The following is a 13,052-nucleotide window of genomic DNA, read 5'->3' on the forward strand; positions in this document are numbered from 1 at the left end:
GGCGGTTCGCGTGATGGCCGCGGAAGCCGCTTAGCGCCCGGCTAAGCCCATTTGTGCTCCCCCCCTCCCCGGGCTCCGTGCGGAGGCTCCTGCCCGCCCCGGGCCCTGATCCGCCGGCACCGGGAGAAGGGGCGCCCGCCCCGCTGCGAGCGGCAAGTTTCGGTCCCGGCGCTCCGGGACGCACCGGGACGCGCCGGGACCCACCGGGACGCACCGGGCAGCCTCCGCCGGTGCCTTTCGTTGGAGCCCTCCCGGGGCTCGCCGCAACGGCCCGGCTCGGTTGGGCACGGCACGGCTCGGCGAGCCGGCACAAAGGGACGCGGCTCGACCCCCGGGGCGAGCAGCGGGGTCCCCCCCGCACCCCCCGGGCCGTCCTTGCCCCGGGCGGCCGCTGCCTCCCCCCGGGCTCCGGCTGCGGCGGGGCCGGGACCGGCGGCGCTGGGGATGCGCGGCGGCCCCGGGCCGGGCCGGGATGGGAGCGGCGGCGGCGGCGGGGCCCCGGGAGCGGTGGTAACCGGCGCCTTTCCCCGATTTTGTTTTGCAGGGGCGTTTTGGGGGGAATGGAGGCGATCGCCAGTCAGATGGGAAATGGGAGAGATGCAAGCTCCTCCCCAAATTCAAAGCAAGAGCTGCAGCCGTACCAGGGCTCCAATACCCTCAAGCCCAACCAAGTGGGTGAGACCTCTCTGTACGGAGTGCCCATCGTGTCCCTGGTCATCGACGGGCAGGAGCGGCTGTGCCTGGCGCAGATCTCCAACACGCTGCTCAAGAACTACAGCTACAATGAGATCCACAACCGGCGGGTGGCCCTGGGCATCACCTGCGTGCAGTGCACGCCGGTGCAGCTGGAGATCCTGCGGCGGGCCGGGGCCATGCCCATCTCCTCCCGCCGCTGCGGCATGATCACCAAGCGGGAGGCGGAGCGGCTCTGCAAGTCCTTCCTGGGCGAGCACAAGCCGCCCAAGCTGCCCGAGAACTTCGCCTTCGACGTGGTGCACGAGTGCGCCTGGGGCTCGCGGGGCAGCTTCATCCCGGCGCGCTACAACAGCTCCCGCGCCAAGTGCATCAAGTGCAGCTACTGCAGCATGTACTTCTCCCCCAACAAGTTCATCTTCCACTCGCACCGCACCCCGGACTCCAAGTACACGCAGCCCGACGCCGCCAACTTCAACTCGTGGCGCCGCCACCTCAAGCTCAGCGACAAGACGGCCACGGAGGAGCTGTCGCACGCCTGGGAGGATGTCAAGGCCATGTTCAACGGCGGCACCCGCAAGCGGACCTTCTCCCTGCAAGGCGCCCCCGCCGCCGGCCCCGGCGGAGGCTCGCCGGCGGCCAAGGCCTCGCTGCACCCTCCGCCGCCCGCCGGCCCCGAGCTGGCCCCGGCGCACAAAAGCCTGCGCTGCAGCGGCCAGGAGCCGGCGGGCGAGCGCGGAGCGCTGGGGCTGCCCGCGGCGCACGGCGGGGCGGCGGGGGCGCACGGCGGGGCGGGCGCGGTGCGCAGCTACCCGGTGATCCCGGTGCCCAGCAAGGGGTTCGGCATGCTGCAGAAGCTGCCGCCGCCGCTCTTCCCTCACCCGTACGGCTTCCCGGCCGCCGCTTTCGGACTGTGCCCCAAAAAGCAGGAGGACGCGCTGGGCGGCGCGGGCGGCGGCGAGCCGGGCAAGGGCGGCGCGCTGCCGTCGGGGATGTTTTGGGGGCCGCCGCACCCGCACCCGCACCAGCCGGCGCAGCCGCCCCACCAGCCCGGCGCCGCCAAGGACGGCGGCGTTTACCCGTCCTTCCCCATGTTCTGGCCGGCCGCCGGCAGCCTGCCCGTGCCGCCCTACCCGGCGCAGAGCCAGGCCAAGGCGGCGGCCACGGCCGTCGTGGTGGCGGCGGCGGCCGCGGCGGCGGCGGCGGCGGCCGAGCCGTCGGGGCTGGCGGGGCGGCACGGCGAGCCGGAGGGCTCGGAGCCGTCGGGCAGCGGGCGGAGCAGCGCCACGCCGCAGGAAGGCTCCGGGGCCGACGGCGAGCGCTGCTCCAGCGCCCTGTCGAGGGCGGCCGGCGAGGAGGAGCGCTCCGGGGACGAGGCGCTGCTCGGCCCGCTGCCCCTGCCCAGGAAGGGCAGCTACCTGTCCGCCTTCCGCCCGGTGGTGAAGGACACCGAGAGCATCGCCAAGCTCTACGGCACCCGCGAGGCGTACGGCGGCGGCGGCGGGGCCGCCCGCGGGCCCGGCTACCTCTCCCCGGACTTCCTCAGCGAGGGCAGCTCCAGCTACCGCTCGCTCTCCCCCGGGGGGGACACGGCCGAGGAGCCCGAGGTGGACGTGGAGTCCAACCGCTTCCCCGACGACGACGACGAGGACGCCGCCGCCGCCGCCTCCGCCGCGGCCCCGGAGGAGCGGGAGCCGCCGCCGCCCCGGCTGCTGGCCGGGCCCGAGGAGCCGCTGCCCGCCGCCACCGACGGGCCCGAGGAGAAAGCGGGCGAGGCGGCGGCGGAGGAGGGCGGCCAGCCCCCCGACGGCAGCCCCGAGCGGAGCAGCAGCGGCAGCGCCTACGAGGTGCGGGGCCCAGCGGGCTCTGCCCCGGGGAGGGGGGGCTCTGCCCGGCGCCCCTCTCCCCCCCCGGCCCTGAACTCGCTTTTTTGTAGGTTTACGCGCCGGAGCGGGGGGAGCAGCACCTGCAGCCGCTGAAGACCGCCGCCTCCCTGGGAGCCTCGGCCGCTTACCTCTGCACCCCCGAGGCCAAGGGTAAAGCTCGCCGCGGGGGCTGGGGGGCTCCCGGCCGGGGCCCCGGGGGGGTGGCGGCGCGGTGCCCATCGACGGCGCGGCCCTGGGTGCCGCCTCCCCCCGCCGCTCGGCCCCGGGGGGGAGCCCCGGCCGCCGCTTTCGTTTTGGGGGGTTTTTGGGAGAAGAGCGAGAGCGAACGGTTTCTGGAGAGGGGTCGGGGCGAGGCCCCCGCCGGGCCCGGGGATGCCCCCGCCGGCGGCGTGGGCCGGGGCCGGGGCTGCGGGGCCGGGGCTGCGGGGCCGCGCGGCGCGGTGGGGCCAAGCTCCCGGCAGCAAGCTACTTTCCAGCGGCAAAGCGATTAGGATGTCCGCTAAGAAGGCTTTAACGAGGGCTTTGTCCTTAATTATGTAATTAAGGATATATCAGGACCATACTTTCGTTGCTTATGGTTGAAAAGCGGTTTATTAACTTTAAGAGCAAGATAAAGAAGACAATCACTCGACGGCAGAGGATTTAGAGACCAGAAAATCCTATCAGGACCAAAGGAACGTCTCGCATCCCAGCCCTGTAAATACCGACAGAGGTAAGCGCCGGCCCCTCCGCGGGGCTCTGCGCGGCCGCGGCTCCCCCGACGGCGGCGGCGCTGACCCCATGCGCGCCCCCGACCCCGCAGGAGAGGACGGCCTCGGCATGGACGTGGCGGGGACGCAGCTGGTGGAAAAGGACATCGAAAACTTGGCCCGAGGTGAGGCCGGGGGGCGGCCCCCGACGGGGTGGGCTGGGGGGGGAGCGGCCGCTCCGCGGAGCTCCGCGCCCCGACGGCGCCCGTTGCCCCCTCCCGTCGGGCCGGGGCCGGGCAGGAGGGACCCCCCGGCGTCTCCTCGCGGCTCGAGGTATTTAGGTTTTCGGCAGGAGTGATTAACTCCTGTGATTAATGTAACGTAATGCGATTAGCGCCGCGCTGAGCCGCCTCCATCTGGGAAGGCGCGGGCTGCCCCCGACCCCGCCATGTATTTTTAAACAGACGAGTTGCAAAAACTGGTCCTGGAGCAAATGGAGCTGAGGAAGAAGCTGGAGAGGGACTTCCAGAGCCTGAAAGGTACCGGCGAGCCCCCCTCGCTGCCCCCCGCCCGCCCCGCGCCGGGCAGCGGGAGCCGGGCCGGGGGCGGGCGGCGCTGACCCCCCCTGCCCCGCAGACAACTTCCAGGACCAGATGAAACGGGAGCTGGCGTACCGCGAGGAGATGGTGCAGCAGCTCCAGATCGTCCGAGGTATTTTTTTTTTTTACCCGTTTATATATTTTTTTATTTTTATTTTTTAAATTTACGCCTATTTTTGTTTTACTCCGCATCCTTCCGTGCGCTCTGATCCCCTCGGCAGCGCGAGCTGCGAGGCATCGTTACGCTGCGACCCTTCCGAAGGCAGCGATTTCCCTCCCGGAAAAAAAAAGAAAAAAATTGCAAAAATTAAAATCCGAGCCGCAAAATCAGCCGGGAGCGCTGCCCGGCCGGGTCCCCCCCCGCTCCCTCCTCCGCGCCGTCCCCCCGGCCGCGCAACCCGGACCCCCGACGGGGCGGTCGCACCCCGGTGCCCCCAGCCCCGTTGTGATGCTTTTACCCCCCCCCAGATACGCTGTGCAACGAGCTGGACCAGGAGAGGAAAGCTCGCTACGCCATCCAGCAGAAATTGAAAGGTACCGGGGGGCAGGACTGGGAGGGGGGGGGGGGGCGCAGCCGTCTAAGGAGGGGGGAGCGACCCCCTCCCGACCCCCCACCCTCGACGCCGGCGGTGGGGTGACGGCGTTGTCGCTTTGCAGAGGCCCACGACGCGCTGCACCACTTCTCCTGCAAAATGCTGACCCCGCGGCACTGCACGGGGAACTGCTCCTTCAAGCCGCCGCTGCTGCCCCAGTGAGCCCCCCACCCTCGACCCCCGGACCCCCCCCCCCTCACCCCGAAGCCATGCGCCCTGCGGCGCGCCGCAGCCGAGGGCAGAGCCCACACAAGCCATTTCCACGAGGAGACACTTGTACATAGAGGACTCGGAGCTCGGCCCTCTCGGACTGGCAATACGGCGGGGAGAAGCCCCGGGACGGCGGGGGGGGGAAGGCACCGTGTCCCCCCCGTCCCTCCCCCGCGCCCCCCGGGACCCCCCCCCCGCTCCGCGTCTTCCCCTCCCTCCCTGTGTGTCCGCTTCTTCCACCCTCGTCCAGACTGGAAACAAAAGTGGCTATGTGCAATGGATATAAATGTACTGTGATTCTCTTGGTACAGTATTTGTTGGATTTTTATTTATTTATGATGTATATTTATTTCCCCCCGAGCCCCCCCCTGCCCTTCCTTCCTTCCTTCCCCCCCCCCTCCCCGTACATTTATGGATGTAACAGCACTTTAACGGGCGGTTCGCGACTCCGCAGACAGAGACACCACCGCGCTCGCCCGCTCGAGGGAAGAGGCACCTCTGTACGCGATTTTGGTTCTTTAATAAAAACCGACTTTAAGAAGCCGCCTGGTCCGTGGGGCTGGCCCCGGGGGGTCGTGGCCGTGGGGTCCCCGCGGACACGGGGCGAATGGGGGGGGCTCGCGGTGGCCCCGCACGGCTCCGGTGCGCAGGATGCGGCCGGGGCCGCCCCGTCGGGGCGCGCACCCCGGGGGGTTTCGGCGGTGCCCTCCCGGGCTCTGGGGGGGTCCAGCCCCGGCTCTGCAGCCTCGGGGGGGGCCGCCCGCTCCCCCGCCAGGTTCCCCGCTCCCCCTCCTCCTCCGCGCCGCAGCCGGGAGCTCATTAATGCCCATTTATATGCTCGTTTCACACATGAAAGTATTACGTTAATGAGCTCCGGGAGCGGGCTGGGGGGGGGGCTCGCACACCTATTAGCCCGAAATACCTGGTTCCAGCCCAGGATTAACCTAGCACGGCGACCCCCCCCCCCACCGGGCGGCAGGGGGTCTGGGGCCGGCCCGGGGAGAGGGGCTGCGAGCCGGGGTCCTGCGGCGCCCCCGGGCTGCGGTACCGGGAGCGCCCCTCGGGGGTCGGGGTCATAGGTGGGGGCACCGCCGGGGCTTGGGGTGTGTGTATGGGGGGGTCAGGGGGTGCTCGGGGGGGTGTGAGCTGCGCCTTGCCCGGTCGCGCAGCGCGGAGCTGCCGCAATTAGCGGCTGGCGCTCATTAAAGCATCCCGGGTTCCGCGGGGCTGCGTCGCCACCGCGTGGGCAGAGCCGGCGGTGCAGCCCCCCCCCCGGTGGGCAGGGGGCTTCGAGGGGGGCCCGGGGCTCTCCCCACTAAAGGGACCGGGCGGGGATGGGGCAAAAGGAGCCGGGTCCGGGGCTGAACCGAGCCGAACCGGGCCGAGCTGGGCTGGGATAGGGAGTGAAGGGGGGGGTGGCGCCCCTGCACCTGCCCGGCATCACCTGGGGAGGGGGCGGTGGTCGCGGATAAAAGCCGGGGGTCGAGGGGGTGGCTGCTTTCCCTGGGCTCCTTTTGGGGTGCCAGTGAGGTTTTGAGGAGGTCTCCGAGGACTTCTTCTAGGACAGAGCCGAGCAGGTGCCTGCGGTGTGTGACCCCGGTGGGATTTCTCGTGGGGGGGGTTGAGGGAAGGGGGGTCTTGCTGGGGTGCTCAGCTGGGGAGGCTCCGGCAGAGAAGTAAATAGAAAGTTAGAGCCGGGATCTGCATGCCAAGAGGTTGGTGCCTCGTGGGGATGGGGTGGTTGGGCCTCGGGAGCTTGTGGGGGGGGCAGCTGAGATTTTCCTCGAGCGCTTCTCCTGCTGCTCCCTGGGGTTTGCTGCTCCCCTGGGGGCTGGAAGTGGCACGGGGCGACCCTGGGGGAACCACGCAGGATCTCACCCCAAATCCCATCCCTTGCTGCGGGGAGGAGCGTGCTGCAGCACCCCCATGGGCTCCTCTATGGGGTCCCAGAGAGGGGTGATGGAAGGGCCCCATCCTCTCCCTGCTCCCCTTTTCCCAGCTCCAGGCACCCGGGGCCGTGTCCCTGCTGCTCCCTGGCACTCACCTGCCCCGCACACTGCGTGTGGCACCAGCGCCTACCAGCGTGGGTGCAAAAATCAACTCTTGCCTTGTATTAATATTTTCACACTACTTAGCTCTCATTAAAATGTACTTTGCTGAATTTAATATGCGACTTCAAATGACACAACGTATTAAGTGCTTAATATACTAGAAATTATGAAACTATTATAGTCTAAGTAATATGAAATAATTAGAGTGAATTAAACTTCAGCAGCAGAATGAGGGAGAGGCTTCAAATATTTTTTTTTTTTTTTTTTGGTCTTAAAATAATTGAATGCAGTAGCAGTCCATGAAAATAAACAGTCAGAGTTAGGATTTTTAAATAATTAAAGCAGGAAAAAGCCTGGAGTGTCTGTATTTGAGCCTGTGATGAATTCTGAATCGGGGGAAGCAGAAGGTCTGCTTGCTGCAGCTGATGGAGTTGTTCTTTCAGGCCAGTGGCAGAGCAGCTCCGAGGAGCTGATCACCAGACCTCCAGCCTCGCCAAGGCTTCTCCCCATATGCCATTTCCCTCTTGTGCTGTTTGTTTGGAGGCAAGCAGACGTGGTGGCTCCCAGTGACGGAGCAGCGCCTGCGCTGGGTTTTGCTGCCGCGTTGCCTCTTAGCTGAGAGCCCCCTTTGCAGAGCTGCTCTCGGAGGGGGGTGAAAGTGCCAGAGACCCCAACATTAAACTCCTGGCTGCTGGTTGGAGCCTGGTCTCGTGTTCTGAGAGGTGCTCAAAGCCCTCGGGGTGCCATCCTAGGTGGGAGCACCTGGGGGCTGCTGGAGGCTCTCGAGCAGGGCTGCAGCAGCGATGCGAAGCACCCCACAGATCCCCTCTCCGCTTCAGGCTCCCGCAGAGGATGCAGGATTCTCGTGCTGTGGCGTGAGCATGTGCTGGGCCCAGCCAAGTGTCCCCGTGTGGTTTGGGTCCCCAAATTCAGCCACCGACCCATGCGCAGTGGGGTCAGCTCAGCCGTGGCTGCCTCGCGGGCTGGAGGCAGAGGACGCCAGGAGATGGCGTTCCCAGCGCCACGCTGCTGCTCGCTCCTGCCAGGGCTCTCAGCCAAGGGGCTCTGCAAGCTCCGTGGAAAATACTAAAATTACCCCTTGGAGAAGCAGCCTGGGCCTGGGGGGGCGCAGGCAGAGCAGCTCGGTTGGGCAGTGTTGGGCCATCGCCCCCCGGGTGAGCAGTGAGGGAGGTGTCCAGTCCCTCCTGAAGCAGCTCCAGGGGCAGGGAAGGGAATGGGGGCCCAGGAACTTGCTGTGTGTGGGTTTTTTTGGGGTGATGGGTGTTGCTGCTATGATGTGGGGCGGTGTCCATCAGTGACATTGTGAAATATTCTGAATAATGGGAGGAAAAAGAGCAGTGGGTGGATGTAAGCCCCTGTCTGTGCAGTGCTGGGGAGCAGTCCTGAGAGGTTCCTGTGCCCCTCACAAGCTCCCATCACCCTGGGGAGAGGGAAAAGCAGCTTTCCTGTGAAATGCCTGGTGTCAGGCAAAACCTGGGCTGAACTGAGGTCCCAGACCTGCTGCTGGGCATGGATCAGCAGTATTGCTGTGGATAGCTAAGATGCTCTATCCCAAAATGAGGACTGATACCTTTAGTAAAGGTATCAGGCTCTTAGCGGATTCATGGAGCAGTGTCAGAGAGACAGTGCTGTACTCTAACTCGAGTTAAAAGTGAAGAAAATGATCCTTAATTTGCCTCCTTGGATTATTTAGGTTCTACCAACTGTATCATCAAAAGACGTGTTTGCTTGGAAAGTTTAATCATTAAGTACAAAGAACTTGCCGGCAAGCGTCTTAGAAGTGTTAAATTTTTATATATGGCTCTTTGATTTCCAGCTCCTATTTGCTGTTGGTGACAGGGAGGAAAAATAATCACCTGTTCATTTTTGTTTTGAAAGTGGGTCGGTCTAATCTTCAGCTAGCATGGCATGCTTCCATAAAGCATAAAAGAGAAGTGCTTGTAAGATTCACCTGACTTGGAGCGTGCCCTTTCCGTGCAGTTTTACTGCTGTAGGAAGTGCTGTCCCAGGCTCTGGGCTGATGAGTTGCCTCTCACCATGCTCCTGGGAGAAGAGTCAGGCTCCATCTCATCTGCACCCTCCCATTTGGGATGAACAGACAGCAGCAAGCCCTTCCCGTCCCCTTCTCTTCTCTGGGCTGAACAAACATCTCCCTCTGCATCTCCCCATCCATCGTGTGCTCCTTTCCCAGCCCCATGTCCCACCAGGACCTTCCTGTGGGGCTGCTGTCCAGCTGCTCGCCCCCAGGGGCAGGACGTGGTGTTGATCTCCACAAGGCCCTGTCACTTTTCCAGCCTTCTTGCCCTCCCCAGCACCTCCCCAGCTCCTCCTGGTTTGCTGTCACCTGCCAACACGGTGGGCACCTTGGCACCGTGGGCATTTGTTTGCCCAGGTGGCCACAGCAGAGCTGAAACCTGCAGCAGAAACGGCCCTTTTTTAGGGGGAAAATCCCATCTAGTCCAGGGTCTGGTCCTTGCTGGGCTGGAGGCTCCTCCTGCCTTCATCTCGAGTGCTTTGAGTGAACCAGCTCGGTTTGGTTTGTGCAGGGGGTGCGTGGCTGGGCTCTGGGTTTAATTCAAGTATGTCAGGGACAAGTGTGAACAGGATGGCCGTGAGCTGTATGTAAACAGGCTGGAGCATCCGCATGCGGGGAGGAATGGCTTTAATTAACTTGGTGGAGGTTTGGGCGCAAGCAAGGCTTTCCATGTTGTATGGATGAGAGGCTGGCGCATGGCAGCTCCGCGCCGCTTCCAAAATCTCACATTTACGCTCGTGTAACAGTGAACTCTGCGGTTTCCTGGAAACTTAAAACATATTTTCCCATTTTTAAGCTGAGAACTCCTCCCTTTGATCTTCTTTTTGCCTTGTAATGAAGTTGCAGGCTCTGACATCCTGCGTTGTGCCCGTTGTGTGCGCTTCGCTTTGCTGTCTGCGTGCCGTGGCGCTGAGCTCGCTGCTCCGGGCATCTCACACCTCCTAACGCCGCCCGGCTTCAAAGCATGCCACAGACACCGAGGGCCCACGGCTGCACACGTGAAGGCCAGGCTTTCATTGAAGTCTGCACAAGGTGAGCACGTGCCTCCAAAGGCATAGTTTGACACTAACAAATTAATTCTCACTATTTTTCTGTGTGGGAATTAAGCCGATATCGCCCTGGTGCGGGCGATATCATGCTCACAGTGCCGCAGCAGCTCTTGCACCCAAGGCAAAACCCTCCTGGGAGAGGAAGGGAGCGCTTTTGGGGAAGGCTTTGCTGCTCCTGCCTGTGCTATCCCAGCTCTGGAAGAAAGAGCAGCCTTCAGCTGCTAGGGCCGTTAATGTCACCTTTCACGAGTGCTACGCTTGCAAAGGAACCTGCCAAGTATAGCACGTTTTAATTTGCTCTTTTCCCATGCATTCCTGGATTTATGGCTTAGTTTAGTCTGGTTACTGCTTGCTGCGGAGATGTAAAGCCCCTCCAGAGGGTTGCTCCGTGCTGCAAGCCCCGTGGGTTCCCTGGAGGAGACCCATGTGCTATTCCCTGAAGGGCAGCCACCTAGAGAGGGGGTCCACGTTTGATTTTGCAGAAACTTGATCTTAGAAAGCCACCGGGGAGATGTCTATCCAGTGCTTACACCTCACAGGCTTCTGTCTGAACACAGATACGTTACTCTGCATTCTCTCCATGCCTCTAAATTCTTAGTTGTTTTTAGGTAGTATGGGTTTGGCAACGCGTTAATAATGTGTAAAATGAAGAGGAAAACAGCTTAGATGAAATGCGTTTTCAGTGATGCCTGCACCAGGCTGGGAAGTACATTTGCAGTTGCCTGCCATCTGTAGCAACTTGTCCAAAGCAAACATTACCAGTCAGGCCAGGTTTGGCTGCATAATTGCCATAAACCATCGCAAGGGCATCCAGCATAGCACAGCCCTGGAACTACTTCTAGGATTAGGTCCTACTCCCTTGAAAAATAAACCTTGGCAAAATCTCAGTTCTCCCTAATAAAAATTCCATTTTCACAGCTCTAATCAAGTTTTCCAGAGCCGTGGTCCAAATTAGAAACTGCATGCAGAATATCTGACCCAGGAGAACAAGATGGAGATTTTCATTTAAAGCGGTGCCAGGCTGGAAATTTCCAAAGTTCTCAGCAGTTCACCTACAGCAAGAGCACGGATTGTGTCCGAATAACCCAGTCCCTTCCACGGCAAAGCTTGGCAGACCCAAACTCCTGCTCACCCATGGGATAATCTCTGTGGGGGCATCCTCTGCCAGAAGTGACCTCTCCCCTGAGAGCACTTACCTGGAGCTGGGAAGCACCAAGTGTTTTAAGAGCTGCTCGTAAAGTGAACAGCAAATACAGCTTTTTATTTCACTCCCAGAATTGTTTTCTACCTTTGTCTTTCCAGCCTTAGATCCAACTGTCCATCAGTAGCTTTCAGTGTGAATCTATTTTGCTTTTAACCTGGTAAACACTTGTCTTGCAATAATTTGCAAGCAATGGACCTGTTAGTGTCTTGAAGATGCATAATCCAGCTGTATATAACATTGGGGAAAATCTCTGCTTGTTCTGGTGAGCGGAGCACAGGGTTCAAGCAAAGTAAGTTTATTTTTTTAAATGCAGATGCAGAGGAGATCCGTGCTGCACGGGCCACAGCTGAACTTGGCCGTCAGTAAATGGCAGTGTAGTCTGCAGCAGAACAGAGGAAACCACAGCCACAGCTCATCTTTGTATCTCGGGCTGGCTGGGCTGAAAGGTTCGCAGAAAAAACCCTGGGCAAGATCATTGCTTAAATGCTCACGTGGACTCCTAATTGTGGAAACATGCTGAACTATGTGATACAATGCGCGGTTATATAACACCTTTTATGAAATTCTTGGCAATAAAATAATGCATAAAAATAACAGATGTGGCAAATCACAACCACGTTCCGAAATCTTTCTGTAGTTCGGTTTTGTGAAAACAATGGGGTTGATTTAAATGGATTTTTTTTTCCTTTTCCCCAAAATGTCCACGGGCAAAGAAATATTTGAAAGAAAAGCGAAAAGGCTAAAAGTGCAAGCAGGGTTTCTTGTAAAGAAATCTGTGTGTGCCTGTTAACTCCAGGGCTGCAGGAGGGAGCAGAGGCTCCAGCCCTGCTCGTGTGGCTCCTGCTCCCTTCAGCACGGCCGTCCTCATGAGCCAGGTGAGTTGTGTCCCCGATGGTAAACTGGCATGAGCATCCTGAGCAACACCAGTGTGCAATAGCCTTTGTAGGGTCCTTGCTTCACCCAAACCTAGCGGGGTGCCAGAGGTGAGCTGTGGGGGCTGCTGTGAGGGCAGAGAAGGGCTGTGGGGTTGGTGTTGATGGCTGAGACCCGGTGGATTTCCGTGGGTTGAACAACCAAAATCTCAGCGTAGTGGAGCTGTGGGCTGGCTGCTGGATCGTGAAGGGCCCTGAGCGTACAGGGGCCTGATCCTGCTCCTTGGGAGGAGACAGGTATGTGAAATATGGGCTCTCCATCTTCCTATTTCTAGGGCTGAGCATCCTTAGCTGAGCTGCCCATTGTGTCAGGCCCTAAAGCAGCAGAAGGAAAGCCTGATGCCACCACAGATCGAATCTGCTGCTGAGAATGTGGGGCTCTGGCCTCCAGCCCCTCGCTGTCCCCAGAGGCTGCCAGGGGACACCAAAGGAGGGCTGGCAGTGCCAAGGGGACAGGTCTGGTGCTCAGCTCTCCCCGTGCTGCTGTGGAGCTGTGTGGTGATAACGGGCTGTAATCAGGGCAGCATCTGCACGTGAGCAAACGCTCTGCGACTCCACGGAGCTGATAACGAGGAACAGGCCCCAGATAAACACTGACAATTTACTCCTGTTGGCTGGGGGACATGGTGTGCTGAACGTGGGCAGCCCACAGCTCAGGGAGCCTAAAACCAGACCCAGGGCTTTAAACCATGAGGCAAGGCTGTGCTGCTGCTGTGCATGAGGGAGAACATGGGATATTGCTGATATTTGCTTGCTTTATGTTTTTTTCTTTAATCCTCTCTTTGCTTTCTGGCTATGAGCCTTGTTACCAGCTGATTTTTACATCAGCTCGCGACCTGGCCCCATGCGGGACCGTCCCTGACATGATATCTCTGCAATAACTGTGCTTCCCAAAACAGAATTTGGCCCTTGGTCTGCTCTGTGATGTCCCAGGAACACCCTGAGCATCGCCTGGCAGCCCAGACGTGGGCGCAGGACCATTTCTGAGCAATCTGCCAAAGAGGTGCCAATTATTTCTTGGTATCATTTTAAGAGGTTTTTGTTCCTAGATGGAAGAAAACGGCAGGACATCTTCAATGAAAGAGGGGAA

The 13,052-nt window shown here is 60.9% G+C and overlaps 1 protein-coding gene across 1 annotated transcript; it reads left to right on the forward strand.

The window, feature by feature from the left end:
* Nucleotides 1–560: 560 nt before the first annotated feature.
* On the forward strand, nt 561–4,622 carry SKOR1 (SKI family transcriptional corepressor 1). The gene is made up of 8 exons (XM_032195012.1): nt 561–2,540; nt 2,630–2,729; nt 3,184–3,291; nt 3,382–3,453; nt 3,733–3,807; nt 3,905–3,979; nt 4,336–4,401; nt 4,525–4,622. The coding sequence occupies exons 1-8, from the start codon at nt 561–563 to the stop codon at nt 4,620–4,622; spliced, it is 2,574 nt and encodes an 857-aa protein (XP_032050903.1).
* Nucleotides 4,623–13,052: the final 8,430 nt, after the last annotated feature.

The sequence above is a fragment of the Aythya fuligula genome, chromosome 11, assembly GCF_009819795.1.
Source record: "Aythya fuligula isolate bAytFul2 chromosome 11, bAytFul2.pri, whole genome shotgun sequence".
Taxonomy (NCBI): Eukaryota; Metazoa; Chordata; class Aves; order Anseriformes; family Anatidae; genus Aythya; species Aythya fuligula.

Coding starts and splice junctions, on each gene's coding strand:
- SKOR1 (XM_032195012.1), top strand. CDS start 561: ATGGAGGCGATCGCCAGTCAGATGGGAAATGGGAGAGATGCAAGCTCC. Junction 2,541..2,629: donor GCAGCGGCAGCGCCTACGAG/GTGCGGGGCCCA, acceptor GCTTTTTTGTAG/GTTTACGCGCCGGAGCGGGG. Junction 3,980..4,335: donor GCAGCTCCAGATCGTCCGAG/GTATTTTTTTTT, acceptor ACCCCCCCCCAG/ATACGCTGTGCAACGAGCTG.